This window comes from Sinocyclocheilus anshuiensis, unplaced genomic scaffold (genome assembly GCF_001515605.1).
Source record: "Sinocyclocheilus anshuiensis isolate Anshui unplaced genomic scaffold, SAMN03320099.WGS_v1.1 scaffold728, whole genome shotgun sequence".
Classification (NCBI taxonomy): Eukaryota; Metazoa; Chordata; class Actinopteri; order Cypriniformes; family Cyprinidae; genus Sinocyclocheilus; species Sinocyclocheilus anshuiensis.
In genome coordinates, this window is record NW_015555767.1 from 906318 (window position 1) to 922466 (window position 16149).

Sequence of the window (16149 nt, forward strand, 5' to 3'; positions counted from 1 at the left end):
ATTTATTAAAAATAAAAAACATGAATGATTCCATTGCATACTCATACCCTTATATGAGACAGTTGAAATTTAGCTCAGGAGCATTCATATTACTTGTAGATGTTACTACACTTTGAGTGAAGTTAACCTGTGGCAAATTCAATCGAATGGGTATGATTTGGAAAGGCACACACGTCTTAAAGGTCTAACAGCTGATAATGCATATCAGAGCAAAAACCAAGCCATGAGGTCAAAAGAACTGCCTGTAGAGCTCAGAAGCCAGAGCCTGGGCTTGAACCCAATCAAATATTTCTGGAGAAACCTGAAAATGTGCATCTGCCCCCATCCAACCTGACAGAGCTTGAGAGGTGGAGAGGCCAGGTGAAGAATGGCAGATAATTGCCAAATGATGATGAGAAAAGCTTGTCGCATCAAACAAAAAAGACTTTTTTTTTGACAAAAAAAAAGGCTGTAAAGGTGCTTCAGCTAAATATTTAGTTATGAATACTTATGCAATATACTTATTTCAGTTTTTTTTATTTTTAATACATTTACGAAGTTGTGACAATTCTGGTTTTGCTTTGTCAGTATGGTGTATGGAGTGTAGATTGATGTGGAAAAAAAGTAATTTAAAGCAGTTTAACATAAGGCAGCATCATAACAAAACGTGAAATACTTTCGCAAGGCACTGTAATTAGCTTTAAATTATTTCAGTTTTAGTTTTAGTAATTGTATTACTTAAACTCATTTTGCCAAGTTATATTTGTTTTATTTTCATATTCATTTCAATGAACTAAAATGATTTTGAATAGTTTTAGGTTTAGTTAATGATAACAACTCTGCAAACCACAGGCATTTTCAGAACATTTTTTTATGGAGAGAGTTACTTTTAATAGGACAATTATCATTTTATTTATGCCATATGCACATAATCTTTTGACCTTTTTCCATTTGAAACTTTGTTTTACAAAATCTACAACATTTCCTTGATTGTAGCATTACCCAGTCAACCTATTTATAACTCAGAGCTCATATTTCTAGTCCTGTGACATTCCTTTTATGTGAAGTGATGGAATAAATCAAACACAAACATGTATGTTGTAACAGAGGTCTGTTAGTCCTGCCCTTTAATGCTGCATGACTGTTAGTCCACATAAAACAAGACTCCTAAACACGGAAAACCTGTTAAAGTGTATGGCAATGATCTGTCAAAAGATTAACGGGGGAAATATTTAGCCTCTGGTGATATCTTGGGTTGCACACTGTTAATCCATTGTTAATTAAAATCACTGTGTCATACATTGAGGGAACAACAAAGGTTTTGAATTTACAAAGGCTACATTTAGGGATGAAAATAACTACAGTTTGCACTGGTTAAAACCATTAAAAAACAAAACATCCAATTCCTGTGTGTTTCGAGTTAAATTTATTGAAATTAATCTAATATTTCTTGTCTTTCTGAGCAGAAGATTTACCTTAAAAGACTTCAAACTCAATCTTGAACCGATCAACTTAATGGAGGAAATATTCACCGGGAGCGAATGGCTCAGTTACCTGCCCAGCAAAGAAAGTCCAACTGAGAAAGACACTAGTGATCAGTCAATGACAAATTATGTTCTCCAACCAGAAAAGGATATTCAGCTGAACGTTCCTCTTCCGACACCAGAGCAGGACCAGTCAGAGGACATAAAGGATAATCAAGACATTGTTAGTGATCCTCAAGAGGACAATGTAGCAAAAGCGAACAGTGACTTGAATGTAAAACAAGTGGAACAGGATGCAAACATATTTGCTATACCTAAGGCACTGCTAACAAGTAATGCAATAAAACAAAGGGCTGGGATAGACTGTGAGACAAAAAAATCAGAAGACATCTATGACCGTGTGGACATGTATATTATTCCCAGAAATGACTTTCCATTAATGCAAAGAAAGACATCAGATGCTCCACTGGACTTTTCAGCAGTCAAGGTGGGGAACATTTATGTACATTGCTTTCTGTTGTGAAAGTAACTAGATTATGTTAATATGTGAGAGAATGTTATTTATTTTACCTTTATTTTAACTATAACTCGTTGAGTAAATTGAATAAAAGTGGAATAAATGATAAAAATACTCTCTCTCTCAGTCATTTGAATTGCTAGACAACTCTGCCCTCAAGAGTCGAATTCGTCTTAGCAAAAAGAGACACCACCGACCACCCAAAAAGCACAAAAAAGGTGAGCAAAAGCTGAGGAGGGTTGGAGTGAATTTACTGAATGAGAGCAATGAACATATGCAAAACTCTTACATTTATTTCACTCTTTTTCTCTTCCAGTAAAAACAGAAACATCGAGTGCCATATTCTACAAGATTCCCCCTGTAATCCTGAATGAATCCCCTGTCAGCGCATCTCAACCACGTCATAGCATCCCCTTTTCCACATCTCCTCCTCTGCATTTGCCATCACATCCATATCACTCCTGACCAGTTACTGACATCATGATCATGGTCATTAATCTATGAAACCCAAAGCAGAAACAGAGAAAGACCATATTGCATAAAATCTATTCCATTGTTCAATCAGAATGGTGTGCCTTTTTCATACTTCCTTGGCAGATTAAAACACACCTCGACTCTAAAGGCTGGAAAATTCAAAAGAGAAGTTAAAGGAAATTTACCGGTGTTCAAAAGATGGGGGATGTTACAATGGATAACATTCACATTTGCTAGAAAGAATTAACCTTTTTCACCTAACAATTATTTTCCTAACAAATCTCAATTCTCAGAAAGTCATAAATATGATGCTCTGTCAATATACACATTTGTTTTTATTATTTTAAGTTAATAATACACCTGTTCATTCATAGCTGTTGATTACCTGTAAAGCACAGTTATTTTCCCCACAATCCTTATTATTATGCTAAATATCATGTAATATTACATTGTGTGTGTCCTTTGCTGTCTTTAGATTCCACTAATGAATTGTAATGAATTGTAAATCACCAACATGTATTAAAATGTGTTTTCCTTCTATTGAGTTCATCACACTCCCTGAACTCAGTTTTGTGCTTAACGTGCTCATGAGAATTCTAAACTATCTAATCTAATGAAATATTGTATTCAAGTATTCCTGGATGAATATCCTTATCTATTTATTCTGGGTCTTTTTGTAGCCTAAATATATTTGGTTTAATAGATTATGGCAAAGAAATATTATATAAAACCATTTTTATATAAAAACCTTTTTTTGTCATAGCCGACACAAGCACTAGCTAGATTAAGGATAGTGAGTTAAAGCCATCTTTCCCCTATAATTATATATTTTTTATGGTGACCAGACATCCCCCAACCCGCAATTACAATGTAAATTAAAATGTACAATGTGCCAACATAACCAGTTGGTTATCAGAGCAATCGTGTCGTTATTATTTTCACCAAAAGAGGGCGCTGAAAGCTACACTGATTACTTAGTGCGCTGCTACTTTATCCATGAAGAACTTTACCTGGACGAGAACAGAGAGCCTACAACCTTTAGCCAAAAATCGCAATGTCTATGCCAGGGGTCACCAAACTCTGTCCTGGTTGGTCCGGTGTCCTGCAGAGCTTAGCTCCAACTTGTTTCAACATATATACCTAAGACCTTGATTAGCTGGTTCAGGTGTGTTTAATTGGGATTGGAGCTAAACTCTGCAGGACTCCGGCCCTCCAGGACCGGGGGAACAGAAATCTGGTCTCAATGTTTATAGTCATTACAGCCAGTCACAATCAGTCAAACAATAAAAGAATAAAATCACCTGATAATTTTGATTGCAAACATTCTTTATTATCATTTTAAAGCAATTTGAAGAATTGTTTTTATTTTTATTTTATTTATTTTTATTGTAAGTTTTTTTGTTGTTGATGCAGAGTAAATAATTGTATTCAGAAAGTTTTATGGGATGATACACAGATAAAACTACTTCACAGAGCCTGGTTTTAAGATGGCATTTTGTTTGAAGGCACATATGTAGTTTTTCTTGGCAAAACAAGAATCGTCATTCCATCTTCCAATCTCTGAAAATGTGAGTGACAGTGAAATGAAGAGATTATTCTACCTTCTGCAGTGTGTCTTACCAAATATTTAAAAGTCCTCACAGCATCAATATCACTGTAATAAATCATTTAGCAAAACATGTAGTTTTTGAATGTGAAAATTGAATGTGATTATCCTATAGCCCATTAGTGTCTCTCTGTTCTTACCTTTCCAGTTCATCTCAACGCATTCCTCCGAGCTAGTGTACATGTGGTTGGGCTCACCACGTGTCCAAATTTGAAAATCCCAGAAGGATCCATCAAGGCAAAAAAAAATTACCAGACTGAGAGAAAGACAAAGATATTTTAAAGAAGCGAAAATTACGAAAGAAGGACAGAAAAGGTGTTTGGTTAGTGAGAAACTATAGTGTGTGCATTTAATTGAAAAACAGGAAATAACAACAACTCAATAATTTCTCTTTGCTCTCCCTATTTGTAAACGCCTTCACAATTCCGCCTTTTTTACCTTAAAGGAGACATATTATGCCCCTTTTTACAATATGTAATATAAGTCTCTGGTGTCCCCAGAATGTGTCTGTGAAGTTTCAGTTCAAAATACTCCACAGATCATTTATTATAACATTTTGAAAATGCCTATTTTAAGTGGAAGCAGAAACACGCTGTTTTTCGGGCCTGTTTCTTTCAATGCAAATGAGCTGCTGCTCCCCGCCCCCTTTTCCAGAATAGAGCTCACCATTAGAGTTTTAAACCATATGAGTTTAAACTTCTGATATACGTTTTTCTGAGCGCACACATCCGAAGCACATGAACAGAAAGCGGCCACCACACAGCATGTGAGTACTAATCTAAGTTCTCATTCACTCACAAGTTTATGTTAAAAACACACACGAGTTACAAAAACAGTCGGTTATGTCTGTGAAGGTATCCGGCCCTCCAGGACCGGGTTTGGTGACCCCTGGGCTGGGCTATGCTAACGCCGCGGCTTTGGTGGTACGCAGGGAAGGAGACCAGAGATCATTGTAAGATTGGCTGAGGTGCCTCACGTGATCCAAGTTAGCCGTTACACTTTTTCCAATGGTAAGTATACAGACCGTCGCATCTCCCAATAATAAGACAATCTCTGGCTATCATCAATAATTAATGACACTCATCATTCATTCTAATTATTCATTATATCATTTTTGTATTACAATATTATAATATATGGAACCAAATATAGCTCCCCGCCCCCTTTTCCAGAATAGAGCTCACCATTAGAGTTTTAAACCATATGAGTTTAAACTTCTGATATACGTTTTTCTGAGCGCACACATCCGAAGCACATGAACAGAAAGCGGCCACCACACAGCATGTGAGTACTAATCTAAGTTCTCATTCACACACAAGTTTATGTTAAAAACACACACGAGTTACAAAAACAGTCGGTTATGTCTGTGAAGGTAAACTGCTGGGAAATAAATTGCATGTTTATTTTAGATCTGTGTGGCAGCAGCAATATACAGTAAATAAATCAATAAATCCACTGCTCTCTTGTCTCCTCTGAGGCTGGGACTGTAAATAGTGTTCTGTGCTCGTCTGTGCAGCCAAAGACAGAACAGTTAGCATGTTTTGCTCAAACTTTCGCCATGGCATTAGAACTAGTACACCGGTGGGGGGAATGTTATTTGACAGACCTGACCATCCTGACCACATCCTGGAGAGCCCGTCGGCATTGCTGTGGGCAGTTCCAGCTCAATGTTGAAGCTTGAAGTGGAAGTCTTGGAGCGCGAGGAACCATCTGGTGACGCGGGCGTTGGTATCTTTGACCCGCGCCATCCACTGAAGCGGAGCGTAGTCTGTGACGAGAGTGAGTAGTCTGTGATGAGAGTGAAGGTCCGGCCCAGCAGGTAATATTTTAGCTCCAGGACGGCCCACTTCATGGCGAGGGCTTCCTTTTCCACGGCTGCATACCGGGTTTCTGCAGAGGTGAGCTTCACCTGGTGCTCTTCTCCTCCTTTCTCCTGCGAGAGAACTGCACCCAGGCCGGTGTCGGAAGCATCCGTTTGAATGATGAAGGGGCAGCTTAAGTCCGGGGCATGGAGGACGGGCGAGGACGAGAGTACCTCCTTGAGGGTCTGGAAAGCTGTTTCAGCCTCCACAGTCCATTTCAGCTTCTCGGGCTGCCCCTTCTTGGTCAGATCTGTCAATGGGCTGGCTATTGAGGAGAAGTTAGGTATAAAGCAGGGATAGTAGCCCACTAACCCTGGCACGCACCTGGGTTTTGTTGGCGGGCCGAGCTGCTTGCCAAACAGCTTCCACCTTCTTGATCTGGGGCCGGATTAATCCCCAGCCGACCTGGTAACCCAGGTACTTTTCCTCTGCGAGTCCCAGGTGGCATTTCGTGGGGTTCAGCCCACCGTTATTCCACGAGCACTCTCCGTGGAATAACGTAACTGATCAAGGTGTCTATTCCAGCTCTCTGAGTGGATGACCATGTCGTCCAGGTACATGGCAGCGTAGTTCTGGTGCGGACACAGTAGGATATCTATCATTCTCTGGAACGTGGCTGGGGCACCGTGAAAGCCGAAGGAAAGAACCTGGTACTGCCAGTGACCTCCAGGCGTCTTTTCTTTCGAGTCGGGGGTGAGAGGAACTTGCCAATAACCTTTGGTCAGATCGAGCGTGGAGATGTAACGGGCCCCGTCTAGCTGTTCCAGAAGCTCATCCACTCGGGGCATGGGGTACCCATCGAAGCTCGAGATCTCGTTCAGCTGCAAGAAGTCGTTGCAGAACCGGAGAGTGCCGTCTTTTTTTGGGACCATCACAACGGGACTGGACCAGGGGCTGCGGGATGGCTCGGTGACCCCCAGCTGGCGCATCTGGGCGACTTCCTCCTCAATAGCCTGCCGGAGAGCCTCTGGTTTCCGATAGGGCCACTGCCAAATGATGTCACCAGGGGGAGTGCGAATCTCATGGTGGATGATTCGGGTCTGCCTGGGGAGCTCGTTGAACACATCCTTGAACTGTCTGACCAGGGTGGTTAACCTTCTGCACCGGAGAGAGCTGTTCCCCTACCACTACCACTGGGAACTCATCCTGGGCGAAGGCTACCAGTTGTTCTCGGGGAGCTGTCCACTTCTTGAGTAAGTTAATGTGGTAGATCTGCTCCTCCCTCCGATGTCCCACCTGGCAAATGGCATCACTCGCTCAATCCTCTCGGGCATCTACCGTACGTATTCCATAACGGTTCGATGGGGGGCTGTCATCTAGCCACATCCAATAGTCCGCAGGGCTGTCGGCCAAACAGCAATTCGAAAGGCGCAAACCCCGTGGATGCCTGGGGAACTTCCTGGATGCCGAAGAGCACGTACGGAAGCATGAGGTCCCAGTCGTGCCCATCCTCTGCCGCCACCCACCGCAACATCTGCTTCAGCTCGATCACTGTCTCGGTCTTGAAGTTCCTGGGGAAAAAAGTTCCTGGTACAATTGTTCCGGGTAATTTCGGTGGAAACGCGGCTCTAGTGGGCAAATTATTACTTATCAGTTTTTTTTTTCATCTAGTTACCTATGCAAAATACCATGTTCAAAGACAAAGAGTCGTAACCTTTCCCTCCAAAAGTTTAAGTCACCATTGGCTCACTGACCCCCTGGAGGTGCGGCCTCCATAGAAGTTAAAAGGCCTCACATCAGTGACCCGCCTCTCTCTTCTTCTGAGCGCTTACCTCCTTGCCTCTTGGACATCCAGTCCGACCGTGACCTGCGGGACCTCCCCATTGCCGGTAGGACGTCAAAGTTGCAGCAAGCCATGTTGCAACTTTTCACCTGGAAGATAACTCTCCCAATCACCACGAGTCAGAGTAACATCTTTGTAGTTCATTACTCTTCAAACCCGGAAGAACATGATCACAATTCCAACACCACCAAACCTTCAAACCATCAAGACTTTCATCTGAGACTGCATCTGGACACTCGTTCAATGGCAAGTTTCGTACATTTAACTAAATGAAACAGAGGTTTAGTATACAGTGCTGATGGATTCAGGGCAGGGCTCGACAATAAGGACTGCCCGATGGCCCGGGGCCAGCGTGAAAGACGCTCGGGACAGTAGACGGATTTGTCACTTGCCCGATCGGGCCACTGCAGCGTCATCACGACATTTTATCATTTGCATGTGTTTTTAAGACTTGTTAATTTAAAAATTCAAGCAATTAAAAAGTATTTGGGCGCGAAAGACAACTCCTTTCAGTACTCGTGCGCTGTGTTCTGTGTGAACAGCGTGCGCCGACAGCCGCGTCCCTGACACGCGCGAGCCCCTTGAACGGGCAAATACATACAAAAGTATGCCAAAATACCCGTCCTGGCAAGTAACTTTGCAGCTTTAACAATGATTAATCTATATTGAATTTATATACTGGAGTACAGATGCACCGATCTCTAATAGACATTTTTTGTTTTATTTCAGACTATCTTCTGTTCGGTGCTTGTACACAAACTGCACTGCAATCATTTTCCCAATGGCCATTAGTGTGGAAATATTACGTTATTATTATACTTAGTCTGTAAACGGCCGTTAACAGAGGCCAGAGATGCTGAAGAGGAGAAAATACTGTGTAGCAGACAGAACAAGATCACTGTTCAGGATGCGCGAAATATAGGAAGAAAATCCAAACATTGAATTTCATATGAATGTGTTTCTGAGGGGAACGGAACTGACTGTTTTCAGAAATGGCGTTTTCTTTTCATTTTGTCTCCGTATGATGCATTTAAATTAGTGTTAATATGCGCAGCGCTGCTGTGTTTACAACGGTAACCAAGGAAACGCTGTATCACTGTTCCATGAGCGCCACCTGCTGTCAGAGAGTGAATCTGCGTCTCATTCAGCCCCCCTGCCGTTTCTGTTTCATACAGATGTTTTATGAAGTGAAGTGAAGTGACGTGACATGTGGCCAAGTATCGTGACCCATGCTCGGAATTAGTGCTCTGCATTTATCCCATCCAAAGTGCACACACACAGCAGTGAACACACACACTGTGAACACACACCCAGAGCAGTGGGCAGCCATTTTTTGCTGCGGCGCCCGGGGAGCAGTTGGGGGTTTGGCCTTGCTCAAGGGCCCCTCAGTCGTGGTATTGAAGGTGGGAGAGAGCACTGTACATTCACTCCCCCCACCGATAATCCCTGCCGGTACAAGACTCGAACCCGCAACCTTTGGGTTACGAGTCCGACTCTCTAACCATTAGGCCACGACTTCCCCGATGTAGCTTATGTAGCATAATTTCACAAAGCTAAAGTCAGGTTATTCTGTTTTTGCTTCAGATTTTGAAATTATACAGTCTCATATAAATCAAACATTGCTTTTTTTTTCAATTCATGATTAAAATGCAGTGGTTGCCTCTAATTTCAAATGGCTATGAAAAATCAAGGTGCAACACAGAGTGAAGAATATGCTAATATTATTTTATATGTGATTTTTCAATTTCTGTACCTAAACATCTACAAACATAAAAACCTAAAGCATCATTTAATTCCTATGTTTGTGCTATAGGCCTATTTTTAATTGTGCTATTACTTGTAATTTGTTAAATTGTTCTTATTTACTGGCTGTCACTTGTCTTTAATAATGTTTAAACTTGATGTTTATGTTTATTTTTGGCTAGTGATTTTTGCTGTGGTATCGAAATTGAAATAGAGAATTGTAAAATGTAATTGGTATCTAAAATATTAGTGTCATATAAGCTTATTTATTAGAATACAAGATAACAGATCAAAAGCAATGATAACAGCAACTATTTTATTTTTTGTGGCAGGGCCACAAAAATTTGAACCACTGGCCCCACCAGGCCAGTAGAAAAAATCCTTAGCATTGATCCCTGAGGTGGTCACTCATTTTCCATAGCTGCAGTCTCTGGTTTCTCTAACGGTTTCATTCATCCACTTTAACTCCCCTGTGTATGTATTGTGACGAGCGTCCCGAAGCTTCATCAGCGTCGCCCTGGAAACAAGCGAGGAGCACCTGGCCATCATCATCACAGGCTGATCGGTCACAGCTGCACCTCATCAGGCGGCGGCTACATAAGCCACGCAAGCCCTGTCATCTAGGAGATTTCTCCATGAGACTGAGCACTAACTCGCCCTCTCATTTTTCCCACAGAAAGCAGCGTGTGACCGACCAGCCCCACAAGAGCACTGCAAGGACCCTCTGCACTGGGAAGACGGAAGAGAGTACTCACGGCACTGGAGCACCTACCTGGACCTTTCTCCCTATCACCCATCACCCCAATAAATCCACCCTCCGGGGTATTGATTGAGATTACTTGTCGTGTGATTCTTCACCCCGTTACAGTATGCATGAGTGTGTGTGTGTGTATGGTTGTTAGACTAGTTAATTTTTGCGCACAAATTACATGACTTTCTGGTTCTGTCACCGCTTGTGAATAGTGTCCCTTTAACAATTTCTGATCTTGTTACATGCTCTAATGCCCTAGTACTGTAAGAAAGTTATTTTCTATGGTCACGAAAATATAATTTCTTATAGCTGATATGAAATTACACTGAATGTTCGCTGGACGAACAGATTAGTTGATGGTATTAATTCTGCTACAGTTACTACTGGCAGCTAATTAAAATAATTATAATTAATTATAATTAATTGTAATTATTTATATACAATTATATATTTATATATATTATTTATATATTTCCCTTTTGAGCTAATTTGCTACAAAAGTTAGTACTTTACCACACCAGACAACGAAACCACTAGATCTTGTGGTTACAAATACAGTTGTGACCACTCAGTATCAAACCTGACAGCCAAAGTTGCTGCAGCTCACAATCTGAATGCTTCATAGACTTGGTTACTGTACACATTTTTGTTAATCAGATATCTAGTCTAGACTGATGTGTACATTTTAGCACAGGGCGACAACATAAAATGTGAACACACAATGTGACACACAATGAGTGTAAAAGCTTTTATTGCAAATTTCACTTGATACTTTTTATGCCAGCCATACTATATCTCTTTCATTTTCATATCTTGAAAAGTCATATCTTACTTTCAGAGTTATTTCTAACATATGAAACGCCAGTGGGCAAATTATTATTTATCAGTTTTTTTTAGCACATACTTTTGTGAAAAGATGGGTAATTTCCTTTTGGTTTAATAGTTTCCTAACACATAGACATGTGTCAAATTTTGCAACTGTTATATATATGAAATGTATTATATGGAAGTAAATTAATGACTAAAGGTTTCTGTAACAAAAAAGTGTGTTGAATTGCAATAACTGAAAAAAAAAATGCATTGCATTAACAGTGCTTGCATTTTAATGCATTGTATTTTCAGGGCTAAGCTGTAAATAATTAAATTTAAAAAAAAGCACACATTTTAAAAACACATTTTCACACACACCCATTAAAAAATCATTAATCAATATTCACCTTCCAGACTTAATTTCCAAAATATTTCTGTTTAAAAAGCCCACCTATTATATTCACTTTATTTCAAAACAAATTCGCTTGTACAAAATAACTGGTTCAAATTTGGCAGAATTTTCAACTTTACAATGCATTTTTCTTCAATGACTGCAATTCAACATACTTTTCTTTTTCAAACACATTAATTTATTAGTCATTAGTCATTAATTTACTTCCATATTTTTCTAATTGTGAAAATGTGATCTAAATGGGACTAATATTTAGGTGTGCTGTCTATCATTAAGGGTGAGATTTACTAATAGCCTGCACCAGAGCAAACCCTCTTCTGGCATTGAAAAATGACTGTCAGGATTTACTAAAGACATTATTTTTGCAGTTGACCTTGTTGCATTAGTAGGAGTTTCCATTTCAGACGGGAGGAGGGTATTTAAGTGTCACTCTGAGGACTATTTTTGAAGTTGTAAATTGCTCAGAAAGAGGCATCTGATAAATGACAAGCATCTGAAAAGTTACTACTTTACCACACCAGACAACGAAACCACTAGATCTTGTGGTTACAAATATTGTGACTTCTCGGTATCAAACCTGACAGCCAAAGTTGCTGGAGCTCACAATCTGAGTGCTTCATTGACTTGGTTACTGTACACATTTTTACAGATATCTAGTCTAGACTGATACTATATCTCTTTCATTTTCACAACCCCTCCTATTTCTCTCACATTTTTTCCACACGTTTTACTATCACATCTTACTTTCAGAGTTATTTCTAACACATGAAGCGCCTTTAAAAAATGCAGCCTCACAAAAGCTGCATTTATTATACATTTATCAAGCGTAGCGTTAGTTCTGGCAGGTCACGTTAGTCAAGCTCTCATCAGCTGACCTTCAGCTGATCCCCATCTACCTATGGGAATACGACACCTATCTAAGCATTCATATATAGGTCCCTCAGTATTATCAGCAGTTTTTCGCATTGCTCAATAGCTAATTACCCTCCTCAATCCCCAACTCCTCCTCTGTCAGTCGGGATTCAGCCTTCTGATTCTCCTTGAATCAGACTAATTCTAAAATGTGTACATAAAATGATTGAACTTTAACAATATCTGCAATACATTTATGTAGTTCTGTTCTGTTTACCCTGGGGGTTATTGCTGCTCTCCCTGCTCTCATCCATGCTAGGCTGCATGGAGGCGCAGGGAGTTCTTGCCCAGAACAGAACCATACCGCCAATCCAAACTGTATGCTAATTGTCAATCATCTTGACGATAGTGGTCCTGACAGAAATAGGAACAGGTCATAGTTTTTTCCCACTGGTATTATAAAGAGATACAGATTATAAACCCCTGCTAGATCTGAGACAAAGGACATTGCCTCAAAGATTATTACAGCACACTACAGACATTACAACACACTCTAGTCTGATATATAGAGAAATTAGGTACTCTAGCTACATGCACCCAAATAATCAATTTAATCGGACTGATGGCTCAATCTGACAGAAAAGCTTTCATGTCAACACCTCAGCTGATCCAACTGAGGTCGATCTGAATTAAATTTCATTTAAAATGGGTGGAGAAGACCAGAAATAATCGACAGGAAAAAAAGTTCTGAATGCAGCGATTGGTCACTCCATATGCTCTGAAGTTTTGTTCGGAATACATGTTATGTAACAATATGTGAATCGTACTGTAAAGTTTAGGGTTCAAACAGAACTTTCAGAATCTGAAATTAGATCGAATTCATTCTGATTAACGGAAATTAGTGCATGTAAACATACCTACTGTGGTGTCTCCACTTTTATGCATGTTAATCATCACTGTAAAAAAAAAAAAGTAAAATGTTCATGCTGCCCTGAAATTTTAAGTTTAGTCAATTTCCTTTAGATCCAGAAAAGTTATTCTAAAACTAAATTTTAATTTGTGATTGCTAAGGGCCACAAATACCATGCCAGCAGGCCCCAATGCAACTTTGAATTTGAACAGGGACTAGAATACATGACCGTGGGAAACACAATGGGTTTCTACAGCCCCTTCTAGTGGCTGATGTAAGAGGTGTAATAATGTAAAAGTACTGTGACAAACATAGATAAAAGCATATTTGCCCCAAATATGTATTCATGCAGTATTTGAAGGCAATCTCTACCACCCTTACGAAAAAGAAGTTTATTCAAGTGTACTATTAGTATACTTCTTTTAAACTAAAAAATAGGAAAGTATACTTTCAGTCTAATTTAATAAAATAAACTTGAAGTATACTACTTTTTGGTAAGGGCAGTACAGTCAGTGCAATACAAAAACAACTTATTATTTTTATTATAATGCAGTTTTAATTCATTTGAAAACATTATATTTTCAGAATTTTAAACAAAGTTTTAAGTTGAAGGTTTCATGTAATGATAACCTGATAATAAAAGTTCAGTCTAGGCCTACTTTAAGTCTGAATCAAAGCTGTCATCACTTTGAAGGCACACATGTAGTTTTTTTTCACATAACATGCATCGTCATTCCACTTGCCAACATCTAAAAAAGCAGAAAAAGGTCAAACCAACAGAGAATGAATAATCATTATAGATTCAACATTATATTTTCTACTAATCATGCAACTTTATTTGGTCTGTAAATAGAATTATTGGTAAAATGGTCAAACGAAACGCTTACGATTCCAGTTCATTTCCACACAGTCCTCTCTGTAGCTGAAGATGTGGTTGGGCTCACCAGGTGTCCAAATTTGATAGTTCCAGGAGGAACCATCAGTCCAGATAAATTGACCAGACTGAGAGAGTAAGACAGAGATAAAAACATTTTAAGGGAAAGGCTATTGACAAATAAAAAATGGAAATGTCTCATTTACCTGAAAAAGCTCAAAGCCTCCGATCCAGATGCGCAGGTTGCCTGGGTTTAACTTGATCACAATGCAGAGCACATCACCAATAGCCTTTGAGTTATGCACTGACACCAGGTGTCCACCAGGGGCTTTGCTTCTGCAGCTAAACTGTGCAGGAAGAGCAATAATATCAATACTAAAGAAAATGTGGAAAGAATAAATTGGAGAATGTGAGCATATGTTCTTTTGTTTATCTGTGATGCCTGTTTTCTCACACTGACACTACCTACCTCAGCTGCAGTGAAGTTGAGAGGGTTGCTGAAATATTTGACACACCTTGACCCCACTCTGTACCAGTCCTCATAGCCAGTCATTGGACATGCTTTAGGCAGAATACAGCCCGATGATGGACTATTATGTCCAGCAGCTTCATCTAAATGACAACATTATACCCCAAATTTATCCTGCACTCTTAAAAATAAAGGTTCCAAAAGGGTGTTTTCACAGTGGTGCTACAGAAGAAGATGTTTGGGTTCCCCAAAGAACCTTTCAGTGAACAGTTCTGAAAATAACACATTTTTGTATGAAAAACTTAATAATTTGAAGAACACTTTGTGCAATGGAAAGGTCTAACTATGGATGTTAAAAGCTCTTCATTAATTCCAATAAAGACTTTTTAAAGAGTGGTGCGTTTAAAAGAGTCTGTTTGTGTTTATTGCATGACATAACATATTTTAGTAAATGAAATAAAAGTTCAACATCACCTCTCTCCATTGTTAAGAAGCTACCACTTCCAAACAGGAGAGTTATCAATAAAAAGCTAAAAGACTCCATTCCTGCTACACTGTGAAGAAGAAAACATTATCAGTGGAAGGTTACATGTATTTTTTTTAAATAGAATTTTAAAGAATAGAATACTAGATAGAATAAATAGAATTTTTAATTTTTATTATTATTATTTATTTATTTTGAATAATGTTAAAATAATACAAGGTTACCCAAACTTATCTAGGTGCAAAATGTCCAAATATCTTGGTTTCTGGATACAAAAAAATGTTTTAGTTGGAGAAGAGGACTTACCGCTGCAATCCTTCCACTCTTGTTTTCTGTTCCCTCATACAGCATTAGTCTGTCTTAAATCTGTCGCTGCATTCTTTTTCACAACTCCTCCCTTTCTATAACCAGGGTTATTATAGTTAACTAGAACTAAAACTTAAACCATTAAAAATCATTACTTTGAAAAATAAAAAAATAACTGAAATAAAATAAAACATTTCAGCTACAATTTCAGCTAGTTGCAACATTTCTTCTCATGTACTAACATAACTCAATCTAACACTTCAAGTACAACTTAAAAGAAAACAGAAAATATAAAAAATTAACACAAAATATTAATAAATAAATATTAATATGATGCTAAAATAATGTCTCTACTTCAGCCTTCAGTGTGTTAAACTGAGTTTGACATGGAAGCTCATTGTATTTAAAAAAAAAAGGTATATGATTAATACAAATTATCTGTGGATTAGATTGAATAAGATTAGACGCATTATGTGAATGCATTACTTTGGTCATGTTAGACAAACACTTTTAACCTATAATTGTTCAACTTAAGAAAGCCTGTTCTTTTACCACACTAGACGGTTATACCACTGTCCCATGTGGTTACAGACACAGTTGCTGATCTCTTAAAATTTTAACTTCTACTTTTCACATTGCAAACTACAGATGATGGAAATCCCAAACTGCAAGAATGCCTGCACTGTTTGTCTGACTCCAAATTTTAATGTCATGAAAGTCTGAGAAGGTTGTTTTTCAGAAAATGACTGCAGAGCTTATTATTTCTCTTTCAGCTTAGTTAATTCATATTTCTCCTTATGTAAAATACTGGTATGATGTTGTTTACAACTCCT

General features: G+C 38.9%; 2 protein-coding genes across 2 annotated transcripts in view; one reads left to right on the plus strand and one right to left on the minus strand.

Annotated features, from left to right (window-relative positions):
- LOC107674185 (uncharacterized) overlaps nt 1-2484 on the plus strand; it is a 5086-nt gene extending 2602 nt beyond the window's left edge. Inside the window, exons 4-6 of the mRNA XM_016468086.1 lie at nt 1446-1950; nt 2108-2198; nt 2297-2484. Of these exons, the coding sequence (XP_016323572.1) occupies nt 1446-1950; nt 2108-2198; nt 2297-2445 (745 nt within the window). The 3' untranslated portion in view covers nt 2446-2484. The remainder of the gene's footprint in view (nt 1-1445; nt 1951-2107; nt 2199-2296) is intronic.
- A 1432-nt stretch (nt 2485-3916) lies between these two features.
- Nucleotides 3917-15070, minus strand: LOC107674186 (galactose-specific lectin nattectin-like). The gene is made up of 6 exons (XM_016468087.1): nt 15001-15070; nt 14527-14669; nt 14264-14404; nt 14167-14185; nt 4201-4296; nt 3917-4014 (listed from the first exon to the last, which is right to left on the minus strand). Exons 1-6 carry the CDS (start codon nt 15068-15070, stop codon nt 3917-3919), a joined length of 567 nt encoding a protein of 188 aa, XP_016323573.1.
- Between the last annotated feature and the right edge of the window lie 1079 nt (nt 15071-16149).

Bases quoted from the DNA above. Each gene is read 5' to 3' on its own strand.
- LOC107674186 (XM_016468087.1), bottom strand. From the start codon at position 15,070: ATGGAGTCTTTTAGCTTTTTATTGATAACTCTCCTGTTTGGAAGTGGT. The intron at 14,670-15,000 runs GTGATGTTGAAC...GTTGTCATTTAG, and splicing joins CTTCTTAACAATGGAGAGAG to ATGAAGCTGCTGGACATAAT. The intron at 14,405-14,526 runs GTAGGTAGTGTC...CTTCCTGCACAG, and splicing joins TCAACTTCACTGCAGCTGAG to TTTAGCTGCAGAAGCAAAGC.